This window comes from Herpailurus yagouaroundi, unplaced genomic scaffold (assembly GCF_014898765.1).
Source record: "Herpailurus yagouaroundi ecotype Mexico unplaced genomic scaffold, PumYag 530, whole genome shotgun sequence".
Classification (NCBI taxonomy): domain Eukaryota; kingdom Metazoa; phylum Chordata; class Mammalia; order Carnivora; family Felidae; genus Herpailurus; species Herpailurus yagouaroundi.
In genome coordinates, this window is record NW_024412747.1 from 3,930,822 (window position 1) to 3,942,835 (window position 12,014).

Sequence of the window (12,014 nt, forward strand, 5' to 3'; positions counted from 1 at the left end):
GTGCTTCTGTTGCCTTTTGTTTTGTGGCGTTTTTTGAAGTTTATTTATTTATTTAGAGAGGAAGGGAGGGAGAGCATGAGCAGGGGAGGGGCAGAGAGAGAGAGAGAAGAGAGAGAGAATCTCAAGCAGGCTCTGTGCTGCTAGCACAGAGCCCGATGTGGAGCTGAAACCCATGAGAAGAGCAAGAACCACAAGATCATGACCTGAGCAGAAACCAAGAATTCAATGCTTAACCTACTGAGCCACCCAGCACCCCTGTCGCTTTTTTAATAGCCACACCCGCTTTGCTCCCACCTCTACCCCTTCCTTAGTCCCTGGCAACCTCTAATCTCTTCTCCATTTATTTTTTATCATTTCAAGAATTTTACATAAATAGAATCATCCAGTATGTGACCTTTTAGGACTGGCTATTTTCACTTAGGGTGATTCTCTGGAGAGTCATCCCGGCTTCTGCACATGTCAGCAGTTTGTTGCTTCTTTGTTTTGCTGAGTAGTTTTCCACAGTACAGACATACTGGAGTCTGCCTAGCCATTCACCTTTTGAAAGACCATCAGGGCTGCTTTCCAGTTTTTAGTTACCACAAATAAAGCCAGCTGCTAGAAACAGTTACATGCAGGTTCTTGTGTGAGTGTAAGTCTCCGTTCTCCTGCAATAAGGGAGGTTGTGTGCTGTGTTTTTGTTAAGAAGCTGCCAAATGTTTCAGAATGACTGTCAAATTTTACATTCCCACCGGCAATGTATGAGTGATGCATTTTTCTTCACACCCTTAACCAGTATTTGGAATTGTCACAATTTTTAATTTTCGCTATTCTGATAGATGTCTAGTGATACCACATTGTGGTTTCAATTTGCATTTTTCTCTAGGGGCTGCTGATTTATGTATTTATTTATAAAACAGAATACCTACAGTAACCACTAAAAAGCCATGCAGAGAGATACCCTCAAAAGCACTATCGATACGTCAAAATGGAATTCAAAAAAAATGTTCAAGTAACCCCAAGAAAACAGGAAGAAGAACACAGTAATTGTTCATCACTAGAAAAGCATAATACATACAAATAAGGCTCTTCTTCTTAACTTTTCTAATTTGTACTTGGGGCAACCGGATCCCAGGCTAAACTCTGAAATTGTACCATTTTTATCACATGCTCAGATTTAATGGTACAGCACATGCACTGAAATGGCTCTGCACATCCAACTAATGTAAATACCACGTGGTCATTATGTTTGGTTTGTACAAGAACCTCGGAGCTTTAATAATTTCACAGTTTAAATCATCTTCATTAGTATAGTAAATATTTAGTTCAGAATTGTATGACTTACGTAGGTTTAAATTTCTACATTGTTTTTGATGAATTTACTTTCTCTAGAATATTGTATCTTCTACGTCTAATACACTCGCTGCACATTTATATAGTGACAATGGAATTGGTGATTCCATAGAATATTTTTACCGTTTGTAATGGCTAGTTATCTAATTTTTTATTTTTCCTTTAATTCAAAGAGTTTAATCCAGACATGATTGACATTTTGAGTACTCCAGAAAATGCGACTCAAAGCAAGACCTCGGTTTCCCAGACTGAAATTTCTGAAGAAAATGTTCATCAGGAACAGCCTTCCATTTTCAATCCATTTCAGAAGGAGATATTCACATATCTGGTAGAAGGATTCAAAATATCTATTGTAAGTAAATTAATTGCATGGGACGTGTTCATTTACACAAAAGGAGTAGGTGTTTTATGTGTCTGCTTACTCTTGAATTATTATTATTATTATTATTATTATTATGAATTACATAATTACAAGGTTATGTCTTGGCTTACACATATCTGACACCTTCACAATTGTATAGAGGATGCTAACAAGTATCAGGCTCCATTCATCACTGACACGCTTAGGTTTCTGTGGGCTACATACGCTCGACCCCAGGGGAAAAATCAGTCTGTACACTTTAGAGATACCGAAAGCCAATCTTATTCTAGCGGAACTCATAAATCATGATTCTGCCAGTCTCTAAATCTAAACTAGATTGGGGTGTCTGCAGGTTTTATTTAGAGCCAAATGATTTACCCGGGGCCCTCAGGACTGGGGGTAATTGGAGAGCCAGCTCCAAAGCTCAGAATAAATTCTGAAATGTACTGATTCCAGTTGTTTTTTTTTTCTTTTTTTTTTTTTTAGCGTTTATTTTTGAGACAGAGAGGGACAGAGCATGAACGGGGGAGGGTCAGAGAGAGAGGAAGACACAGAATCTGAAACAGGCTCCAGGCTCTGAGCTGTCAGCACAGGGCCCGACGCGGGGCTCGAACTCACAGGCTGTGAGATCATGACCCGAGCTGAAGTCAGACGCTCAACCGACTGAGCCACCCAGGCGCCCCCTGATTCCAGTTTTAAACCAGATAGAGGAGATTTGATCAGGATCAGGTTAGCCTCCAATGGGCCACAGTTGAAGCAGCTTGTCTGGTTATTTGTCAAGGAACATTGATGGTCATATTGATGGTCAGTTTATATGTAGTTGTCAGTTTGCGACCGTTTTACTCAGTATTTTAATATTCTTTATAATGAATCTTTCTCTTTCATATTGTAAAATCAGTCAATCTATTGTTCTTTTGATGGTTCTTTTTTTTTTTTTTTTAACTTCTAAGCCCTAGGTAATTTAAATGACTTTAGCTTCTTAATCTATCTCTCTCTTTTTAAAAAAAATACAAGTGATATACAGTTTCCTATTTTAACCATTCTTAAAGGTACAATTCATTAGTGGTAAGTGCATTCACATTGTTGTGCAATTATTACCACTGTCCATCTCCGAAACTTTTTTATTATCCCAAACTGCTCTGTACCCATTAAACAACAGCTCCTCATAACCCCTCCCCCAGCCCCTGATAACGACTGTTAAACTTTCTGTTTCTATGAATTTAACTTTCTAGACACCTCATATAAGTTACAATATTTCAGACAATATTTGTCCTTTTGTGTGTGGCTATTTCATTTAGCGTGGTATTTTCAAGCTCATGTTGAAGCATGTGTCAGAATTTCATTCCTTTTTAAGGCTTAATAATATTCATTCTATGTCTATATTACGTTTTGTTTATCCATTCATCCATCGGTGGGCATTTGGATTGTTTCCACCTCTTGGCTGTTTTGAGCACTGCTGTTATAAATGTTAGTATAACCACCCGTTTGTAGGGATGTATGTGTCATTCTAATTTTGACTACTAAAAAAAAACATCTACAAAAAAACATGTCCCATGATCTTCTTTAGGGCTCTGAGAGGTCAGTATATTATTGCTTAGGAAGTCTGATCCTAATGCATTCTTGTTTTGCTTGAAGGGTTCAGGTAAAACCAGTGGTTCCAAGCAGCAGTGGACTAAAATCTTATGGTCTTGTAAGGAAACCTTCAGAATGCAGCTTGGCCGACTCCTGGTCCATATTGTGTCACCAGCCCGCTCTTCTCAAGAGAGAAAGCAAATTTTCGAAATAGTTCGTGAACCAAATCATCAGGAAATACTGCGAGACTGTCTTAGTCCATCCCTGCAAGTAAGTTATCTCAGTACTTCGTAAGTAAAAACTAGCGGTGAAATAGGGGCGCCTGGGTGGCTCAATCGGTTGAGCGTCCGACTTCTGCTCAGGTCATGATCTCATGGTTGGTGGGTTTGAGCCCCGCGTCGGGCTCTGTGCTGACAGCCCAGAGCCTGGAGCCTGCTTAGGATTCTGTGTCTCCCTGTCTCTTCCCCTCCCCTGCTCATGTTCTGTCTGTCTGTCTCTCTTTCTCTCTCTCTCTGTCTCTCAAAAAATAAATAAACATTAAAAAAAAAAACGATAGTAGTGAAATATAAAATTGTTCAAAACAAGAACTGACATTAAACTATTTTCGTGCCTAAATATGGTTTTCTTACCAAACAAGTATCACCTGAGATCTTTCTTCAGCTACTCTATGCCAAACTTAGACTGACCTCCCTGTTTCTTTCCCATTCCTTATTTCAGTGCTTAAATTAAGAAATTCTGTATCTAAGCTCTTAAAAGATGCTTTGTGGTTTGTTACTAAATCTTCAAATGTTTTCTTTGTGTTCTCTTTTTAAAAGCATTATATTATCCATGAAACATCTAAATGGAGTAGCTCAAACAATAGTATATATGGTATATTTCCAAAAATACTTGCAGTAAGTTAAAATTTTTAAAAATGTGTTGATCATTTGGAATGATCAAAATTGACATACTTAAAAGAATTTCAGTCTATAAATTCTAACACTTAAAGAGTGATAGATGGAGAGTTTAAATGGTACAACCATTTTAAAGAGCTGTTCAGCAGTTTCTTATAAAATTAAACATACATTTAACCTGTGACCCTAAAATTTCATTTTTAGATATTTACCTAAGAGAAATTAAAACATATGTCCATAAAAAGACTTGTATAAGAATATTCATGTCAGCCTTTTTACTAAAAGCCGCAAACTTGTCAATCAACAAGAGAATGTATAACCAAATTGTGATATATTTATATAAAAGACTTTATACAGCAATAAGAAGAAACCAACTACGGATACACCTACCATTATGAGTGAAGCTCAAAGACATTGTATGGACTAAGAGGGCAACCAAATACAAAAAAGCCCACATTTCTGTGATTCTGTTCATATGAAGTCCAAGAACAGGCAAAATGAAGATAATGTGACAGAATTCGGGACAGTAGTTGTGTCTGTCAGGAAGGGGGAGGGAGAATGAGTTGATTGGAAAGAGGCATTAGGAGACTTTCTGGGGCAATAAAAATGTACCATATCTTATTTGGGGTGGTGGTTAAATGGATGTATGCAGTTGTCAAAACTCGGAAATGAACACTTAATGTCTGTATGCTTTACTGTATTACATTGTACACCTATAAATACAGTAATTGATGCTACATACAGACAGGTATCCCTTTTACTACCTGGGAAACTCATATATCAAGAACCAAAAGGTTATAGTTTTGAAGTGGTGCTTTTACCTGTTCTTTCCAATGCTAAGATTCTCTCACATGCCCTCAGGGCATTGTCTTCCCTCTCCCAAGGCAAAAGCACATCCAGCCCACAGTCTCCTTCAGTGGAGAATTCGCAGTGATGTTCCTTCAAGCCTTTATACTCCACAGAGTTACCATCCGTCAAAACACAGCCCGGGAGTTGACAGTCCTCCTTCCCCCACCCCCGTTCCCCTTTTCTGTTGCATCATCTCTGTCAGTGGTGTCTTCATGAAGTTCAGCTTGGAACCACGGTTGAGTTTTTCCTCTCCCTTGAATCCATTTCATCACCAAGACCGGTCATTTATTTAGTTGTGTCTTTAACTATTTTCTTCCCGCTTCATCCTAATTCAAACTTCCACCTCTTGTGCTCAGATCCTTAAAATAACCTCCTGTCCACCTCAAGACCACATTATTTTACCTGGTTTTTAAGATTATTACAGAAACTTTCAAACATACCTAAAAGTTGGGAGAAATCAGAGACCCACATGACCATTACCGAGCTTTAATTTTTCATTGTAGTGCTTTGAAATAAATTTCAGGTATCAAATCATTTCACCTGTGAATACCTTTACCTTTACATCTCTGATTGATAAGGACTTTTAAAAAATTTGTCACACTCAAGGGGCGCCTGGGTGGGTCAGTTGGTTAAGTGTCCGACTTCTGCTCAGGCCATGATCTTGCGGTTCGTGCGTTCGAGCCCCACTTCGGGCTTGGTGCTGACAGCTCAGAGCCTGGAGCATGCTTCGGATTCTGTTTGTCTCTCTCTCTGCCCCTACCCCCCTCCCAAAATAAAAAAACATTAAAAAAAATTTTTTTTAATTTATCACATCCAGTAATCCATTCTAACAGTAATCTAATTGAATAATCTAATACTCAATGATTAAATTTTCCCAATTTTCTTAGAATTTTTGTAATAGTTTGCTGGATTATGGATCCAGACAAGGCCAGCCCACATAAAGTATTTGTTTGAAGTATGTTAAATCTTTTTAATCCATGGTGATTACCCTCCCCAACCATTTTTTAAAATGTCATTTATGTTAATGAAACTGGGTCATTTTTGTAGAATTTCCCATATTCTGGATTTAGCTGATTGTATCCTTTAGGATACCGGTTTAGATGCTTGACTAGATTCCTGCTCTTGATTTCATATTTGGTTTTGTGTTTGTTTTTTTAAAAGACTACTTTATTAAGAGTACTTTGCATTTTCCATTACAGCATAGCAGGAGACAGAGAATGTCTAGTTGCCCTGGTTTTCCAGACGTTGTCAGCCTGATCCATTCATTATAAAGTTCACCCTCAATCTTTAACCTTATAGTTTTAGCTGCCACTGATGATCGTTGCCAAGATCCACTTTTCTGTTAGGAGTTGTAAAATCGTGATCTCTCAGGGTTTCTCATTCCACCAGCATCTCTTAGCACTAATTCTTCTGTAGGGAGGGATATTCTCTTATCATCTATTTGGCGACCCCAAAATGTAGCCTGTCGGAAGGGCCAGGTAAAAGCTTGTTTCTTTTCCCTGTTTATTAATTTTTAGAATAATGAGTTGGTGCCCTAACAACCTCCAGTTTTTGTCTTTGTTTTTATTTTTGAGGTGTCATTATGAAATCAGGTATTTTTCATACATGTTATGAGTAGTTTCAAACCTTTCCAGTTATTATTCCATTTGATATTCAAATTAACACCTCTGTAGATTCAAGTTGTTGTGTTTTTTTTAACATAGCCTTTTCAATTTTTATCAAGTCAATGCGATTAACTTCTTTGCTTTCTGGAACACAAGAATGTCCTGACTCATCTTGCACATTCCTTCCCAGATCTGGAAGCAGACTTCTCCCCAAGAAGCCTCTGTTTCCTTTTCATGAGATAATGGTATTTAGAAATAACAAATCTAGGGGTACCTGGGTGGCTCAGTCAGTTAAGTATCTGGCTTCTGCTCAAGTCATGATCTCACTGTTCATGAGTTGGAGCCCCATGTCGTGCTCTGTGCTGACAGCTCAGAGCCTGGAGCCTGCTTCTGATTCTGTGTCTCCCTCTCTCTCTACCCCTTCCCCGCTCATGTTCTGTCTCTCTCTGTCTCAGAAATAAATAAACATTAAGGAAAAAAATAATAAAAAAAAAAGATTAGCATTAAAAATGTTTTAGAGGGGCGCCTGGGTGGCGCAGTCGGTTAAGCGTCCGACTTCAGCCAGGTCACGATCTCGCGGTCCGTGAGTTCGAGCCCCGCGTCAGGCTCTGGGCTGATGGCTCAGAGCCTGGAGCCTGCTTCCGGTTCTGTGTCTCCCTCTCTCTCTGCCCCTCCCCTGTTCATGCTCTGCCTCTCTCTGTCCCAAAAATAAATAAAAAACGTTGAAAAAAAAAATAAAAAAAAAAAAGTTTTAGAAATTACAAATCTGGGGACTAAGTACCTTCATTTCTGCTTGGTTGTCATTTCTTCTCAGCTAGGACAAAGCTAGGAAATACATATCTTTTTAGAAAGAAAAATGAATCATGAGTTCATACTGATATTTTCACATTTTCTTGAATTTCGTATTTGTATTTCCTTTTATTAATGTGGATACTCTTGATTCCTGAGGCCATCAGGATACTTACTTGCTCTATCTTTTTTGCTCTGTATATATAACGTTTTCAAAATAAGATGACCAACATTATCACTAATAACAAGCCCAGTGAATGCAGATTAAGAATTCTTCATGATTCTCTTGTCCTTAGTGTACCATGAAAATACAGTATTGTAAAAGCACTTCAAATAATTTTCTCTATTCGATTATGCCACCAACTTCACCTAACTAATGATGTTCTTTTTTTTCCCATTGGTTTTCTATTTTTAGGGATTCCATTGGGTTTTATTTGTTCAACTTCGTTTTTAATTATGTGAAATGTCTATCTGGTTCCAAAATCAAAGCTGAAACATGGCACATTCAGAGAGGGTGTACACACAGACATGGTGTATATATCATCCCCCCTTCTCAACACAAAGAAAGATAGCGAACTATGCACACTCTTCTTCCCTTTAAACAATACCTCACAGAGATCTTTTCATAACAGTGTTTAGGGACCATCTTGTGCCTTTTAGAGCTGCCTACAAGCTCCATTTGGAATTTGCTTGATTTTTAAAGCCCAACGCCTCTCTCCTGTTGTTATTACTTGAGTCTGATTAATTCCTCAGTCTGTAGCTCCTCCTCTTTTAATATCAGCTCATCTTTGTCTCTTGTAACCTCTGCCCATCCTATGTATCCTTACTGACATGCTGCTCTATTCGTGCTGTCCGCTCAGCACGAAGGACCTTCCCTCCTCTCCTTGTCCGTCTGTATACCCGTCTGTCAATTTCTCCATATGCCCGTCGCCCTTGCCCCACCTTCAAAACCTTCCCCCCTTTCTTCAGTCCATTCAGAGCTCTTCCTTCTTAGACACATCCCGGAAAATTTTATTTCACATATTTTAGTGTTTTATTATTTTCTAAGGATTTGTGTTTAATAGATTCATTTCCTTAAATCAGTATTTTGAGGGCTGAAAACAAGATTTTTCCTTTTTTGCATCCATCCCTAATAACACCTTTTCTAGACCCAGGAACTACAATCAATAAATTATTGATCAGGTGTTAGCATGAGATTCTAGAAACACCTTAAGTGTCTAAGAAAATTATGTGGTTTTTTTGGATATTCAGGATGAATAAAAACATTTTTTATAGTTTTTCAAGATGATTTGAGAATGTCACTGAATACTGAACTAAACTATTTTTATTAAAAAAATTTTTTTTAATGTTTATTTATTTTTGAGACAGGGAGAGACAGAGCATGAAAAGGGGAGGGGCAGAGAGAGAGGGAAACACAGAATCTGAAACAGGCTCCAGGCTCTGAGCTGTCAGCACAGAGCCCGACGCAGGGCTCGAACTCACGGACTGTGAGATCATGACCTGAGCCGAAGTTGGACGCTTAACCGACCGAGCCACCCGGGTGCCCCGAACTAAACTATTTTTAGATTACATGAAGAGCATTACCTTTAAGACACACACATGAAAATAGTCTAGCCATTTACTATTTCTCTTTATTTGCCAACTCTTCTGGCCTTTTACTCGTAGAGTGTCTGTTCTTTTTTCTCTTTTGGTCAGGTAGCAGCTGTCTCCTGACTAAATTAAAATGTTGCATTAAAATGAGCTTTGCTATTTCCATCATCGCATATGTTCATCTTATGTTTTTTGGGAAATGACACGATGCGATTCAGTGTGTTAATTTAAATATCACCCACAATGTAAGAGTTCTCAAGTTCATTTGTTGACATTTAATACTGTTCACAGTTTAAAATGTCATAAAGCCAAATGTAGTATTTGTATCAGTGTAAATTTGTAAAAAGTAAAATTCTGCATGTTTCACTTGTTGGCATAATTAATGTTGAAATAACACATAGTGTACACATAACAGTTAGGTGTAAGATCTATAGCATGGAAGGCCACTTAAAATAGGTGTAGGTTTATGAAAGACAGTTGTCATTACCTTGAGTAACATTCTCATTTCGGTTATAGGGCAGTTCATAAAAGACTGGCCTAGATCAACCCTTCTCTGGACATGCACAGACCACTGAGTGCTGAGGTCTCACTGGTTTTAGAGTTTTTCACCTTTGTGTCCCTTAGGGAGTAATGAGTACTTAGAAGCTAATCCAAAAACGGGTTTTGTTCTGGAAGTTTCACCAACTTCTATTCTACCAACCAGAAATCAAAGCAGAAAGAATAAATAAGCATAATTCTCTTACCTGAAGGTTCAGAGGAGAGTTTCCCTTCCAGTTCATTTTTTTTCTCTGAAAACTAAGAAATATTTTCCTTTATCCCAAGATTATTTCCTATATTTCTTTAGCAAATCCCCTCCAAAAAATTTTCCCCCAAAGCTCATTTGCTTGTTTTTCTTTTCCTTCTTTTCTTACTTCTTTTCTTTTTCTTTCTTTTTTCTTTTACCTTTTACAATGAAAATTTTCAAATATCATAAGAAAAATGGAGAATAGTATAATGAGTATTAATATATAGCCATCACTTAGATTTAACAATTGGTAGTATTTTTATCATATTGACATCATTTCTGTTTTGAAGTATTTTAAAGTAAATTACAGAAATCTTTTTCAAGAGACATTTTCTTACATAACCATAACATCATCGTACCTAACAAAATTAGCTTACACCCTCATGTCATCATATTTTCAATGCATAACCAAATTTTTTCAGTTGTCCCCAACATGTCTCTTGCAGCTTCTTTATTCAAACCCAATGCCACCAAATAAATCTAGTATATAATTTAACTTAACCACTATGAAACAATTTAAATGTAAGAAATAAAAATACTGTATGACTTAAAAAAGTGTTTCTTTTTCTTAAAGCATGGAGCCAAGTTAGTTTTGTATTTGTCAGAGTTGATACATAATCACCAAGATGAATTGACTGAAGAAGAACTAGGCTCAGCGGAATTGCTTATGAATGCTCTAAAACTGTGTGGTCATAAGTATCTCCCTCCCAGTGCACCAACAAAAGCAGACCTTATCAAAATGATCAAAGAGGTGAGTCAGTGAAATCATAAGACCGGGTTTTCTAAGGAGATCCCAATGAATGTAGTGAAAGAGTGAAAGATTTTTTTATTGTGGAATATCATTTATGATGAATTTTATTGAAATGATGTTTTTTTATTATGAGAGAATAAATAGGCTATTGCAAGGAGTGTTTTATCCTCTGTTGTCATCCTCATCCCTTTTCGGTAGCTTTCGGTGAAGGAAAGATTTTTATAGTGACGAGCAAGTTGAAGCATCCGCCTCGAAACAAATAAGGAAGCAAGCACCTGGGCATTAGGTCTGGCAGCCCATTTAATTCTCCCACCCCAATATCTGTGCCCCAGATTGTGTAGAAGCAAAGGGAAATTATCAGATTATTTTTGTGGCTATTGTATTTTAATATTCTGGTCTCCTGGAGACATTATTTTTTTCCTTTATTAACTTGGTTTTAAAATTAGTGTGTTGGGGGGCACCTGGATGGCTCCGTCGGTTGGGCATCCGACTTCAGCTCAGGTCATAATCTCGCAGTTCGTGGGTTCGAGCCCCACGTCAGGCTCTGTGCTGACAGAGCCTGGAACCTACTTCGGATTCTGTGTCTCCCTCTCTCTCTCTCCGCCCCCTCTCCCGGCCCTCCCCTGCTCATGCTCTCTCAAAAATAAATAAACATTAAAAAAAATAAAAAATGAAATTAGTTTGTTGGCCTTTGTGCCAGTGTTAAATGATAAACAATTAGTTTCATATTGCATATTATTATCCAAATCTTTTAGGAACAAAAGAAATATGAAACTGAAGAAGGTACTAATAAAGACACCTGGCAGAAAACAGTTAACAATAACCAACAAAGGTAGGATTTTATGTGTTCTAAAAGTCATGCCTTTCTGAATCCACTAGACTTCACACATACTTTTAGTTTTCAAGTATCCTGCTTCCATAGCTCCTTAACGTCCCACTTAGGCTTCACTTACGAGCAGCCTCGCTTGTTTATTTAGTCTCTTTCAGCGTCTGGATTCAAAATCAAAGGATATATCTAAGATCGCCGCAGATATCACCCAGGCAGTATCTCTGTCCCAGGGAATTGAGAGGAAAAAGGTGATCCAGCATATCAGAGGCATGTACAAGGTAGATCTGAGTGCCAGCAGACACTGGCAGGAGCTTATCCAACAGCTGACGCATGATAGGTAAGCAGAGTGGGCCTTTGTTGTTTTCTATGGTGATGGCAGACGCTATTTCCATTTCAGAATAAACGTTCACAGCATTATTTCATTAGTTGAAATATTTTCTGTTTAATCACTTGTGATTTCTTTCATCATGAAATAATGAAATCTATATATAATCCTGTAAGAATCTTTTTTTTTTTTTTTTTAATTCTTAGGGACAAGGCGGGGGCGGGTGGGCAGGGATACTGAGAAAGCGAGGCATTAGCTCTTCCAGATAATAGAATCTACATGTTGACTTTAATTTTAAAATATAACCTTTGCAGGGGAATAGAGAAATCACTGAA

General features: G+C 37.8%; 1 protein-coding gene across 6 annotated transcripts in view; it reads left to right on the plus strand.

Annotated features, from left to right (window-relative positions):
- The window catches only part of LYST (lysosomal trafficking regulator), a 194,911-nt gene that overhangs the window by 127,392 nt on the left and 55,505 nt on the right, over positions 1-12,014 (plus strand). For all 6 annotated transcript variants that reach the window (XM_040464863.1, XM_040464864.1, XM_040464865.1 and 3 more), the window contains 5 exons: positions 1,506-1,684; positions 3,329-3,535; positions 10,349-10,525; positions 11,281-11,357; positions 11,503-11,691. In XM_040464863.1, the coding sequence (XP_040320797.1) occupies positions 1,506-1,684; positions 3,329-3,535; positions 10,349-10,525; positions 11,281-11,357; positions 11,503-11,691 (829 nt within the window). The remainder of the gene's footprint in view (positions 1-1,505; positions 1,685-3,328; positions 3,536-10,348; positions 10,526-11,280; positions 11,358-11,502; positions 11,692-12,014) is intronic.